The sequence below is a fragment of the Macaca fascicularis genome, chromosome 1, assembly GCF_037993035.2.
Source record: "Macaca fascicularis isolate 582-1 chromosome 1, T2T-MFA8v1.1".
Lineage (NCBI taxonomy): Eukaryota > Metazoa > Chordata > Mammalia > Primates > Cercopithecidae > Macaca > Macaca fascicularis.
Window position 1 is genome coordinate 23,528,021 of NC_088375.1, and position 14,811 is coordinate 23,542,831.

At 39.9% G+C, this 14,811-nt stretch overlaps 1 protein-coding gene across 2 annotated transcripts in view; it reads right to left on the bottom strand.

The window, feature by feature from the left end:
- Nucleotides 1-307: 307 nt before the first annotated feature.
- The window catches only part of TMCO1 (transmembrane and coiled-coil domains 1), a 41,223-nt gene continuing 26,719 nt past the window's right edge, over nt 308-14,811 (bottom strand). Inside the window, exons 6-8 of one of the 2 annotated variants that reach the window (XM_065519394.2) lie at nt 13,811-13,955; nt 3,007-3,043; nt 308-989 (exon numbers count right to left, since the gene is read on the bottom strand). In XM_065519394.2, the coding sequence (XP_065375466.1) occupies nt 3,032-3,043; nt 13,811-13,955 (157 nt within the window). In that variant the 3' untranslated portion in view covers nt 308-989; nt 3,007-3,031. The remainder of the gene's footprint in view (nt 990-3,006; nt 3,044-13,810; nt 13,956-14,811) is intronic. The other variant, XM_045396185.3, reaches the window with a different exon arrangement.

A 14,811-nucleotide genomic window follows, 5' to 3' on the forward strand; every position in this document is an offset into this window, starting at 1 on the left:
TTGTGACTAAAAGGAAGCTCTGCAAGATTAATAACATATAACTATAACCTTGCCTCCGAGGGGGATCTAAGACTGTCCCCACAAGAATCTGAGAGACTGTAAGAGGATATGAAGAGAACAGCTGAGGACCCTTATTTTTATTTATTTATTTATATTTAATTTTTTTTTCAGACATCAGTGTTACTTGCCAAGACCCTCATTTTTAAACTCCCACGAGTTATTACGTTCCTTTCCACTCTTGCTTTCCAATTCCTACACTAGGACAAGTCTGTATTTTGAGTATATGAGTCAAGTATGGCAAAAACTACAGTACTTTAAAAACTTTTATTTTAGTCCTTCCTGGCCCATGCTAAAACTTACATCTAGAAATATGGCAAAACAAAATGAAACAGATCTCTCCTTGTACATAAAATAGCTAAAAATTTGGCCTCTTTATTGATCTTATGTCATATATTTGGCTTGAAATAAAACAACAACAAAACAAACAGTTACAATTACGGGTTATACAAACTAAATTTTTCTTCTAAATCTCTAAATGCGCTTAGAGAGCAACTCGCAGGGCATACACAGGGCCTTGAGAGTCGGTCCCACAGAAAATACTTATGTAAATGAAACAAGAAGGATGCTATTTGCTTTTCATTACATAAATATCACCTGAACTTAACTGATCAATCCACTTATTTGATAAAAATCATCTAGGACCAAAAGCACTATCAAGTTTGCTGGGTGCCATTTTCACTCTAATCATACCCAAAAGGCCTAGAAATAATTCGAAACTAGAAAGAGGCCCAAGTAGTAAGGCTACCTGTGGCTCTTGCTGAAAAACATTTGCCAGTCTGATGTGCGTGTGTCTAGAAAGAATGATAGAAACTAAAGAGTTCTGCTTGAGTTCAGGAGAACTTCCCAGAAGGAGGTGGTGGGCCAAGAAATCCACCTGCCTGCTTGGTGGCGGCTCGTGAAGGGGCAAGGCCGAGAATCTTCTGAATGTTCTGTGAAGAAAACAGAGTAAGGATAGGGTGTTAATATCAAATATACAGAAGATGTATTTTATGTAGCTCTGAGGCAAAGGAAACTCATATAGATTAAAGGTATCATTATGACCTGCAATAGGATGATTATCACTATGTTAATTTTAAAAAGGCCTACAATGTAATGAAAATCACAGAACAGTAAAAGCCTTCCTTACCTGATGAGACCTTGGTCTACTAATGAAAGTGGTTGATTTTTTTCAAGCAGACAATGATAAAAGGAGATAATCTTTTTAACAAGAAGCATATGAAGAATATTCATTAGCTATTTCTTATGGGCATTTTCTTTGAGTGTGGGTCTGCTGGCTGGATTTGTCATTACTGCACTGTCTATAATTTTCAGTTTCGGCCAGGTGTGGTGGCTCACGCCTGTGATACCAGCACTTTGGGAGGCCAAGGCAGGTAGATCACTTGAGGCCAGGAGTTCAAGACCAGCTTGGACAGGATGGTAAAACCCCATCTCTACTAAAAATACAAAATAATTAGCTGAGTGTTGTGGCGTACGCCTGTAGTCCCAGCTACTCGGGAGGGTGAGGCATGAGAGTCCCTTGAACCCAGGAGGCAGAGGCTGCATGAGCCAAGATTGCACCACTGTACTCCAGCCTGGGCAGCAGAGTGAGATTCTGTCTAAAAAATCAGTTTCAGTTTCTTTACAGTGTTGAAAGTACTTAGAAACCTGCAAAGCACTCTGAGTTCAGAATTCTCTTAAATTTTCAGCACCCCCCATCTTTTTCCATTGTTTCGTCTACATCTAATGCAATTTTTAAAGAAACTCACTTTTATTCAGTTTTTAAAAATGTATTTCGTTCTCATAATAATGTTTTTTTTTTTTTTTTTTTTTTTTTTTTTTTGAGGCGGAGTCTCACTCTGTCATCCAGGCTAGAGTGCAGTGGCGCGATCTCGGCTCACAGTAACCTCTGCCTCCTGGGTCAAGCGATTCTCCCTGCCTCAGCCTCCTGAGTAGCTGGGATTACAGGCGCCTGCCACCATGCCCAGCTAATTTTTGTATTTTTTTTTTTTTAGTAGAGATGGGGTTTCATCTCTACTAAAAAGTTCAATTGGCCAGGCTGGTCTTGAACTCTTGACCTCAGGTGATCTGCCTGCCTCAGTCTCCTAAAGTGCTGGGATTACAGGCGTGAGCCACCATGCCTGGCCAAAACCCCTCCCCGCCCCCCCTGCTTTTTTTTTTTTAAGATGGTGTCTGGCTCTTGTCGCCCAGGCTGGGGTGCAATGGCATGATCTCAGCTCACTGTGACCTCCGCCTCCCGAGTTCAAGCAATTCTCCTGCCCCAGCCTCCCAAGTAGCTGGGATTACAGGCATGCACCACCACGACCAGCTAATTTTTTGTATTTTTAGTAAAGATGAGGTTTCACCATATCGGCCAGGCTGGTCTCAAACTCCTGACCTCAAGTGATCCGCCCGCCTCAGCCTCCCAAAGTGCTGGGATTATGGGCATGAGCCACTGCGTCCAGCCAATGTAGCGTTTTATAAGAGGAAAAAAATCTTAGAGATCCTGATTATTTTTGCCCAATTCCTTCATTTTATATCTGAAGAAACTAAAACTCAGAAAGGTATGATGGACGGCTTATCCAGAATTACAAAGCTAAATTAAGAGCACAGTTAGAATTTAAACCTATTGTGTTTTGACCCTAAATCTAATGGATTCTCTTACACAGTAGTTTCTATGTTAAAGTTTTGCTCTTCAGAACAAACTCCATTCTGTGGTAGGCAGGTTTACATGCACTATTCATCCAGTAGTTACTGAGTACCTACTGGATACTATGAGAATATCCATTCCCAGGCTTCTCTGCAAGCATACACACCCTCAATCCTTCATCATGAAGAATGATGACTATTATGGATAAGAGTGTGTATTGAGGTAACACTGTTAGAATACAACAGAATGTTTAAATATGGAGGACATAACTTTAAGGACTCATCTAAATTATATTTACCATAAAATATTTCAATACATACATTCCACAATACTATAGCTCGTGCTTTAAGAAGACATCTGAAACAGGTGGAGAAAAAAATCAATCGTTAGTACATTAGGATACTTCTCCTTAGTAAAGATGGAAAATGGTGTGACTTTGTATTTCTTTTTCTAAGACGTGGTCTTGCTCTGTCACCGAGGCTGCAGTGCAGTGGTGTGGTCACAGCTCATTGCAACCTCCGCTTCCCGGGCTCAAGCATTCTTCCCACCTCAGCCTTCCGAGGAGCTGGGACTACAGGCATGCCACCATATCCAGTTAATTTTTGTATTTTTAGTAGAGTCGGGGTTTTGCCATGTTGGCCACGCTGGTCTCAAACTCTTGGGCTCCAGTGATCCGCTCACCTCAGCCTCCCAAAGTGCTGGGATTATCGGGGTGGGCCACCATGCCCGGTCTACTTTGCATTATCTTTTTTTTTTTTTTTTTTTTTTTTTGAGGCAGAGTCTCACTCTGTCGCCAGGCTGGAGTGCAGTGGTGCGATCTTGGCTCACTGCAACCTCTGCCTCCCGGGTTCAAGCGATCCTCCTGCCTCAGCCTCCCAAGTAGCAGGGACTACAGGCGCGCACCACCATGCCCAGCTAATTTTTTGTGTTTTTAGTAGAGACAGGGTTTCACTATGTTGGCCAGGATAGTCTCGATCTCTTGACTTTGTAATCCACCTGTCTCGGCCTCCCAAAGTGCTGGGATTACAGGCATGAGCCACCATACCCTACATTACTTTTATAATAAAAATAGCTCCTTAAAGCTCACCTCCAAAAAACCCATTACACAAAGCAGTAAAAAGACCAAATGATGTCACTAATTTGCAATTTCTTTAGTTAATTAATAAGTATTTCCTGAGCACCTACAGTGTATTTAGCACTAAACTAGGCATTAAGGGAAATTGCTTTAAAGATAAAATTTGAAATAGTAAGACATACAGAATTAGCTGCTGATAAACATATTTGTCTAGTTAACAAATACAGTAATATAGCCTAGAAAAAATACACAAGGGATTCTTGCTCAGTTATTCTGAAGGGTCAAATAGATGAGTCCTTATAACTTTAGAGATTAAAAACCAACATAAAAATGTTGGATGCCCTTTATAGGTTTATTGCGATTTAAAGAAGATGATTAAAAAAATAAAAAATAAATAATATTTTGAAGAAATGAGAAACTGAACTGGTAGTCTGTTGAATTTCATTTACTAACTCAAAATATTTAAATGACTACTGAGGGTAAGCCACTGCTCTAGACAGGAATATCTCAAATAGCAATAGCAGCAACAAAAAAGTGTTAAAAACGAGACACTTCAGTAGCCACAGTCAAAGTACATGGAAATTCAGGCAACTCTATCCTTTCCTTGTGGCTCTTGCCACAGACCCATTTTGGGAACACTAAATTAAATGTATCAGTGTTACATTACGCAAGTATTTGTATTTTAACACAAACGCTCTGCATTTACTGCATGAAATTTTATCCTTTAGTGAAATTCTAAACTAATCTGTTTAAATTCCTATAGTCTCACGGGTGAAACCTAGGTCTTCTATTTTTCTCAGATAGATTTCCCCTGCTTTCCCATCAGTAAAATCTTTGTAGGAACTAAGTGATGGTCTCAAGATGCAAGAGCCACAGGTAAAAGGACCAGAGGTCACTAACATCTCTATAGTAGTATCATCCTACATTTCTACACACTTTAAAGTTTGCAAACAGTTCTAAGGACTAGATAGTAGTCCTTAGTTATCCCTGCTGTTGAGATGAGAAAGTTGATGCAGGGAGAGGTTACAAGTCAGAAAGTGAACTGATACAACTCAAAGTGCAGTTTTCCTTTATTAAGCCACCTCTCTGTAACAGACTGTTACCTTAGGAATAAGAAAGTCACATAAAGAAGTAAAAAATAAAATAAAATAAAATATCGTATAACAGGCCTATTTTTTAAAAATCACAATTACGTTGTTAAATGAGCAAATGCTTTCTCTCTCTCTCTCTCTATATATATATACACACACACACACATATATACACACACGCATACACACACACACATATATATATACCCATGCACATATAAAATATAGTTGCTATGCAAAAAACCCGTGGAATGTACAATGCAAAGAATGGACCCTAATATAAACTATGGATTTGGGGGTAATAATGGTATGTCAGCGTAGATTAATCAATAATAACAAACGTACCACTCTGGTGGAGAAAGTTGATAGAGGGGTGTGCTATGCATATGTGGGGGCAAGGCATATATATGAAGTCTCTGTACCTTCCACTCAATTTTGCTGTGAACCTAAAACTGTTCTAAAAAATAAGGTCTATAAAAAGGAATATAAAGTATTTAAGAATATATAGTAAGATAATAGTTGTATTAATAATAGTTGTATACTTTTTCTCATACCTTGCCTTCCCCAACTTTCTGAAATACTGCTAAGTGGAATACTTTTAAAATAAAGAAAAATATTCTTGTGGGTGCTATTTTAAAGTGAAGGTCATAGTATGAAGCGAAAAAAAAGAATAACAACAATAATAATGGTTAACAGTTACTGAGAACTTACACTCTGCAAGGCATTGTTCTAAGCACTTTATGTGTATGTTCTCATTTAAATCCTCACAACTTAATGAAGTGGACATTATTATCCGCATGCAGATAAGAAAAATAAGATACCAACTGTCAGGCTATAATTCAATAAATAAACTCACTGAATATCACATTGTATAACAGGCACTTTTGTAAATATTATCTCATTACATCTTTCAACAATCTCATCCATTAAACTTCACCTGACTGCTTTCCTATAATCTCTCAATTTTTCTTTCTTTCTTGAGGTCAAGTCTTCAGGCCTTGTTAATTAGCAAGATTTAGTTTAGAAATATGCATTTAGGCCAGGACTGGTGGCTCACGCCTGTAATCCCAGCACTTTGGGAGGCCGAGGCGGGTGGATCATCTGAGGTCAGGAGTTCGAGACCATGGTGAAACCTATCTCTACATGCGCCTGTAATCCTAGCTACTTGGGAGGCTGACGCAGGGGACTCATTTGAAACCTAGGAGGCAGAGGTTGTAGGAGATCGTGCCGCTGCACTCCAACCTGGGTGACAGAGCAAGACTCCATCTCAAAACAAACAAACAAACAAAAAGAAATATGCATTTAGCTAAAAGTTAGGAGTTTTAATATATAATAAAGATGCTATGAAAGAAAATACAAATGCAAAATATAGTAAGATGCAATCAAGTTTTGGAAAAATGTAAAACAATTATTTTGAATTCCTGTCCAGTCCTGCGTAACAGGGTAACAAATGAAGAGTGTATACGCAGAAGAGAAAAACAAAGGAAAACCATCTTCCTGTAATTGTGTCTTCTATTGGCAGGAAAACCAGAAAAATACCACCACAGGATTTGTGTTCTTTCCTCTTTACAAAGATTAAGAACCAGTGATCAAGAAGAGGAAGTTGTTGGTTGTTAACTGGATATTTTGGGATGACTCAGGTCAATGGCGATAAACACATTCTGTGAAATGTTATTCCTTAGTCATTTAGCTAAAATAACACACCTATGGCAATCTTCAGTTCACTCTGTTAGTTTCTCTCACATCTGGCAACCAGTCTTCACTTCCAATTAATCACAATATCTCATTAATTCCCGTAATACAATCTTTACTGTATCAACAAAGCTCTGTATAAAATCTAATCACCTCAAAACGACCCTTTTCAATATCACCAGGGCTCTCACATTATATCTAACTAGACTATTTTGGAAAAATAATGTAGAGATTAAATATTTACTAAAAAAAAACCCCGACAGTACAAGTTTGATATCACTGAAATATTATTGGGTTAGCAATCAGAAAACTTGGGTTATAGTGCTGACAAACTATACAATAAAACAACAGGAATGATCTTTTCATTTTACCAAGTCTCAATTTCCTTACTGTTAAAAAAAGAGGGTTGATTAGATCAATCATTTTCAGACCCTTAAAGCCTTTAACAATTCTTTTATTTTTTAACTTTTAAAATAAATTTCTATTCTTTTTTTTTTTTTTTTTGAGACGAAGTCTCACTCTGTCGTCCAGGCTGGAGTGCAGTGGTGCGATCTTGGCTCACTGCAACCTCCACCTCCCGAGTTCAAGCAATTCTCTTCCTCAGCCTTCCGAGTAGCTGGGATTACAGGCGCCTGCCACCATGCCCAGCTAATTTTGTATTTTTAGTAGAGACAGGGTTTCACCATCTTGGCCAGGCTAGTCTTGAACTTCTGACCTCATGATCCACCTGCCTCGACCTCCCAAAGTGCTGGGATTACAGGTGTGAGCCACCGCACTCGGCCCATCTTTTTTTTTTTTTTGCACACAAGTCACAGAGATTAAAAGAAGCTTTTTGAAAAATAAAATGTGATGTAAAAAAGCCCAATACAGAAAACAAATAAAATAAGGTAGAAAACTGAAGCTCCCTTCTGGGTCCTTCTTAACACATATATTACAGAGTAGAAATAAACATTCTGAAAGGTAAGCACATCAAATCTGCACTAGAGTAATGTCACTTCCTTTGTAATGATCAATGAATATTTTCTGTTTTAGGTTGACCAAAGGCCCTCTGTAATAGAGGTCTTTTCTGCTGGGGTCAGGGGATTAAATGACAATCTCTTTCTCTCCCTCTCACTTCCTCCTTCCTTTCCTCTTTCTCTTTCTCCCCTATCTTTCCAATGAAAATGTCCCTAGATCTCTTTTAGCTCCTTCTTTGAGGATCAATCAAGGAGAATATTCTGAATTTTAGTTTAGTACAGAGACAAAATGTTTTATTTTTTGAAAATCTCATAATGGAGGGAATAACCCCAGTCGGCACTGTGAAGAGTGTCTAAAACTCAGAATAAACTACAGTCTTACTGGTTCGAAGAACCAAAAAGCAAGGTTCAGGAAAACCACAGCTACTGAAAATAGAGAAAGAATCCTGGAAAACAGAGAGACAATGAAACAGGAGCCTCACATTTTGCGTATAAACTCTGCCCCCAAATCTCTGCTTAATTTTTTTTTTTTTTTTTTTAAGACAGAATCTTGCTGTCACCCAGGCTGGAGTGCAGTGGCGCAGACTCAGCTCACTGCAACCTCCGCCTCCCAGTTTCAAGTGATTCTCATGCCTCAGCCTCCTGAGTAGCTGGGATTACAGACGTGTACCACCAAGCACGGCTAATTTTTGTATTTTTGGTAGAGACGGGGTTTCACCATGTTGGCAATGTTGATCTCGAACTCCTGACCTCAAGTGATCTACCCACCTCGGCCTCCCAAAATGCTGGGATTACAGGCATGAGCCACCACACCTGGCTCTGCTTAATTTTTAAACTATGTGCAAGGCAGCCTATAAGCAGCCCAGTTAAGACTAAAATAACTGACCTGAGACTTCAGCTGCCATCTACCACAAAGGAGAGTTTGGAGTTTGAGTGCTGCTATGGTTTGAATGTTCGTGTCCCTTACAAATTCATATGTTGAATCCAAACTACCAAGGTGTTAGAAGGTGGAGCCTTTGGGAGGTGATTAGGTCACAAGGGTTCTGCCCTCTTTAATGGGATTAATGTCCTCTTTAAAAAAAGGTACCAGAGAGCTGCCCTGTGCCTTCCACCATGTGAGGATGCAGACAGAAGGCACTCTCTATGAAGCAGGCAGGAAACAGGCCCTCACCAGACACTGAATTTGCCTTGATTTTGGACTTCCCAGCCTCTGGAAGAGTAAGAAATCAATTTCTATTGTTTGTGGTATTTTGTTACAGTAGCCCTAATGGACTAAGACAAATGCCAGGTTAACTGCCTGCCTAAACAAAAATATCAACACTTCTTCCAAAGAATAAAAGAATCCAGAATCTCTCCAACCTATCATTTACATTATCCAGGATATGATCCAAAATTACTAAATATATCAAGAAACTGGAAAATATACTGTTACTTAAGAGAACAGGCCGGGTGCAGGGGCTCACGCCTGTAATCCCAACACTTTGGGAGGCCGAGGCAGGTGGATCACCTGAGGTCAGGTATTTGAGATCAGCCAGCCTGACCAACATGGTAAAACCCGGTCTCCACTAAAATTACAAAATTAGCCTTGCATGGTGGCGGGCACCTGCAATCTCAGCTACTCAGGAGGCTGAGACAGGAGAATCACTTGAACTGGGAGGTCTAGGTTGCAGTGAGCTGAGATCACGCCACTGCACTCCAGCCTGGGAGACAAGAGCAAGACTCCATCTCAAAAGAACAGGCAATGGAGTCCAAATTCCAAATGCTGGAATTAGCACAGAAGGTGTTTTTGTTTTGTTTTTCAGACAGGGTCTCGCTCTGCTGCCCAGGCATGAATGCAAAGGCGTGATCACAGCTTACCTCAAACCTGACTTCCAGGGCTCAAGCAATCCTCCCACTTAAGCCTCCATAGCCCAGCAGCTGGGACTACAGGTACATGCCACTGTGCCCGGCTAATTTTTGTATTTTTTGTAGAGACGAGATTTTGCCCTGTTATCACTTGGGCTCAAGTGAGCCTCCTGCCTCAGCTTCCTAAATGCTGAACAGGCATGAGCCACCACACCCAGCATAGCAGACAAGGTTTTTAAAGCAGCTAAATAATTATGGACATAAAATATGGCTCATAATATATTAACAAACAAGAAATCTCAGGAAGAATGCCAAATAAAGCAAAAATTCTGAAACTGAAAAATATAATACCTAAAATTCAAAAATCGTTGGGTGGGCTTAGGGTTAACACAGATTAGAGGAGTCTATGAACTTGAAGACAGATCAACAGAAATTATCTCATCTGAAGAACAGAAAAAAACAAGAGTAAAAAAAATTCAATGTAGCTTCAGTGTTCTGTTGGACAATACCAAAAAAGACTAATATATAAGCAACTGGTGTTCCAGAAGAAGAAGAGAGAGAGAATGAGGCAGAAAATAGTTAAAGAAATAGTGATTGAAATTTCCCTACATTTAATGAAAACCGTTAAGTCTTAGCAGGAAAAACTTTTAAAAAAATACCCTAGGCACATCATAGTCAAATTTCTGAGAACCAATCTCAAAGAGAAAATCTGAAAGTAGCTAGAGAAAAGTGACATTACTTACGAGGACACAAAGATATGAAGAACTTTTCAGAAACGATGGAGGCCAGAAAATAGGAGAAAGGCATTTAAAATGCTTAAAGGTTAAAACAAACAAAAAAGCCAACCCAGAATTCTATGTCCAGTGAAAATATCCTTCAAGAATGAAGATAAAATAAAGATATTTTCAGATAAATGAAGAGTAAGAGAATTTGTCACCAGCAGACTTGTACTATTAGAAGCACAAGAAAGAAAAATGAAATTGCTTCATGCTATACCGTGAGGTAAAGATTCGGGCAATCCTTCTCAGTGACAAGCTTCACTTCCTGTTACAGCTCACCAACAGCTCTAGATTCAGTAGTCCCTAGATCCATTACAAACGTTCATGCCTCCATGTTTCCTATGCCAAGAACACTTAAGAATGGAAAGCTGCCAGGCGCTTAGCACTTTGGGAGGCCCAGGTGGGTGGATCACCTGAGGTCAGGAGTTCAGATCAGCCTGGCCAACATGGCAAAACCCTGTCTCTATTAAAAATGCAAAAATTAGCCAGGTGTGATGGTGGGAGCCTATAATCTCAGCTACTCAGGAGGCTGAGGCAGGAGAATCACTTGAACCCGGGAGGCAGAGGTTTCAATGAGCCGAGATCGAGCCATTGCACTCCAGCCTGGGTGACAGAGCAACATTCTGTCTCACAACAACAACAAAAATAAACTCAGAATTGCTCTTTGTTGCTTAAAGTGAAATATATACATTGTGGTTTATTTTATTTATTTATTTATTTATTTATTTATTTATTTATTTATTTTGAGACAGAGTCTCGCTCTGTCGCCCAGGCTGGAGTGCAGTGGCACGATCTTGGCTCCCTGCAAGTTCTGCCTCCAGGTTCACACCATTCTGCTGCCTCAGTCTCCCAAGTACCTGGGACTACAGGCGCCTGCCACTACGCCCGGCTAATTTTTTTTTGTATTTTTTTAGTAGAGACAGGGTTTCACAGTGTTAGCCAGGATGGTCTCAATCTCCTGACCTCATGATCCACCCACCTCGGCCTCCCAAAGTGCTGGGATTACAGGTGTGAGCCACCGCACCTGGCGCGTTACATCGTGTTTTATTAAGATATCAACCCAAGCCACAATTTTAAAATCTGAGACTTAACAAATTAAAGAGCAATATTCCACAGAGATGAAAGGATCTGTGCTAAACCAAGAGAGATCTGTATTGTCATTACCTTAGCTTTCACTAGGATAAACTCCTGCTATGGTTTGAATGTGTCCCCGAAAAGTTCATGTGGTGGAAGTTTAATCCCTCTGCCCTCATGAATAGATTCATGTCATTATCACGGGAGTGGGTTCCTTATCACGAGTGGCTTTGCTATAAAAGTAAGCTCTCTCTGGTTCTCGCTCTTGCCCTCTCACCATGTGATGTCCTCTACCACATTATGATGCAGCAGGAAGGCCCTCAGCAGATGCCAGCACCATGCTCTTGGACTTCCTGCAGAACTGTGAGCTAAATTGTCTTTATAAATTAGCCAGGCTGTGCTATACTGTTACAGCAATAGAAAATGAGCTAAGGCAGCTCTATTACAGAGACCATTTCAAAAATTTAAGTATATACCTCAGCTAAGCAAGAGTACAACTTATTGGTGGACATAATCATTTAGCTATTCAACAAACACTTCAAACTCAGCGTGTCTTCTAACCAACATACTCTTCTTTCTTCTATTCCCAACCTCTTAGTGCAACTAGTCCCCATTTGGTCACCAAAATCAGAAACCTGAAAGTCATCTTAGTTCTTCCTTTCTCCTTCACATTAAATCAGTAAGTTCAGCTGGTTTCCCCTTCTATTTATTTCTCAATCTTGTCCCATCCTTTTCATCCCTTTCTTCACTGTTATAGTTTATAACATAATGATTTTTTGCTAGACTATTATAATAGTCCTTGGTATTTCTGTATTTTAGTCATGCTCCTCTTATAGCTAACCTTCACAATGCAGTAAGTGCCAGAAAATATGTGCCAGAAAAGGAAGCCTTGAAACTTGATTGCGTTTAAAAGGAAGAAGAGGGAGGCATTCAGAAATAAGGAAAAACAGAAGCAAAAAGTACATCTGAGTGAGTGTAACATGAAAACTATTAAGCAAGCCAGAATGGGCAAAGTGCTGTATTTGTGGGGATATGATGGGATATGAATTGAGAAAAATATTAAGCAACACAATGACAAAGATCTTGGTGAGCCATGAACTATAATTCAATTTCCCATTGATTCTCACATGCGAGGGTGATAATGGTTTGAATCTGTGTCCCCACCCAAATCTCATGTCAAATTGTGTGGTTTAGCACCATCCCCCTTGGTACTGTTCTTGTGATAGTGAGTGAGTTCTCACGAGATCTGGTTGTTTAAAAGTGTGTAGTATCTCCCTCCTCTCTCTCTTATTCCTACTCTGGCCATGTGACATGCCTGCTCCCCTTCTGCATTCTGCCATGATTCTAAGTTTCCTGAGACCTCCCCAGAAGTTGAGCAGATGCTAGCATCATGCTTCCTGTACCAGCCTGCAAAGCCATAAGCCAATCAAACCTCTTGTCTTTATAAATTACCCAATCTCAGGTATTTCTTCATAGCTATGCAAGAACAAACTAATACACAGGGCAACAAAAACTCTTCTGCCACAGACAGTATTCAGAAGGAGGGGAGAAAAAGAGAATCACTTGTGTAACAAATACTGAAAATGTTATGTTCCTATTTACTGCCTGTGCAAACCTTTCCACTACAAAGCCTGCCAAATGGCAGTATGTTCAGAAACTGAATAATGCCTTAAAATAAAGAATTATTCAGCCAGAGACCTTAATTATCTTTTTTTTTTTTTTTTTTCTTTTTTGAGACAGGGTCTCACTCTGCTGCCCAGGCTAAAGTCCAGTGATGTAATCAAGTCTCACTGCAAACTCAAATTCCCAGGCTTTTGTGACCTTCCCACCTTGGGTAGCTGGGACTACAGGCACATGCCACCATACCCAGCTAATTGTTAAATTTTTTGTAGAGATGGAGTCTCACAATGTTGCCTAGGCTGGTCTCAAATTCCTGAGCTCAAGTGATCCTCACGCCTCAGCCTACCAACGTGCTGGAATTACAGGCATAAGCCATAGCACCCCGCCACCCTTTCACTTTCATAGTTCCATCTCAAAAGCCACTTCATTCTCTAAACCTTTCTGCCTGAACCCTTCCCCACTAATCGAATGTTATAGCTCTCTTACGGGCCTTCATAACCCTTTTACTTCCTCAGTTCTCACTCTTTTTCACTATGAATGTCAAATTACCAAGTTGGCCAAATGTAAATTCTATAACCTAAACTTTATCTCTACTGCGAATAACCTAAAATTACCACATTGTTAAACTTACTTGTGCTCCTGAGCTGCTAAACGGTGCTGGTATATAACAAAGAAATGATACTGGGAAGACCAAACGCACTCTCTACTTTTGTAGCTTTAGGCAGTTGTAATAAAGAAGGAGCCTGAGAGCTCTAAGAATGGGATGTGGAATCCATGTTTGGTTTTATCACTGCTTCTCATCCCTAAGGATCAGTCATCTAGACCTACAGCCACTTAAAATGGCTTTTGGAAGATACACTGAAATTCTAGAATGAGCAACTGAAAGAACTCAGTAACAATGAGTAAACATTTCTAATATTTTAAAAGTAAAAGCTAATTGGTATGACAGCAAGGAAAAATATACATATTAAATGGTAGATGTGATCACTCACCTGTCGAATTGACATAGTACAGAGAATATACAGGAAAATGAAGGAACAGTCTGTGGTATCATCTCCCAGCAGATTTCGATGAGACAGTCCTTGGATGTAAGAAAGAGGGGTAAAAGGAAGCTTTGCCACCACTCTACCATCAAATCTAAAAGAAAAAAAAAAACCAAAGAATTGTTATTTTTGGAAGACTGACAAGTTTCTTACTTCTAAAGAAGAATCTGGGACAGAAATAGAGCTTTAAGTCTCTGATCTCTGAAAAACAAAGAGAGGGTGACATGATAAAAATACACATGAACCTGATGTGCCACGATGTAAGGAAGAGCCTAGATTATTCTCATAAATCTTTTCTTAAATTAGTGGTTCTCAATTCTTTTGGTATCAAGACCCCTTTATATATTGACAAATTATTTAGGACCCTAAAAACTTTGCGTTTATGTAGCTTATAGTTGTTAATATTTACTGTATTAGAAATTTAAAATGAGAAATGTTTAATATTTATTTACATTTTTTGAGACAGAGTCTTGCTGTGTCGCCCAGACTGGAGTGCAGTGGCACAATCTTGGCTCACTGGAACCTTCGCCTCCCGGGTTCAAGTGATTCTCCTGCCTCAGCCTCCCAAGTAGTTGGGATTACAGGTGTGTGCAACCATGCCTGGCTAATTTTTGTATTTTTAGTTGAGACGGGGATTCATCATTTTGGCCAGGCTGGTCTCCAACTCCTGACCTCAGGCGATCTGCCTGCCTTGGCCTCCCAAAGTGCTGGGATTACAGGCGTGAGCCACCGCCTCCGGCCAGAAAATCTTTTATATCTTGTAAGTCATTTAATTATATGAAGTTGAACATGCATGAGACCTTAAACCAGCAGCAAATCTGAGAAAACTTCTGATAGTTCTTTTTTTTTTTTTGAGATGGAGTCTCGCTCTGTCACCCAGGCCAGAGTGCAGTGGCACCATCTCAGCTCACTGCAACCTCTGCCTCCTGGTTCAAGCGATTCTCCTGCCT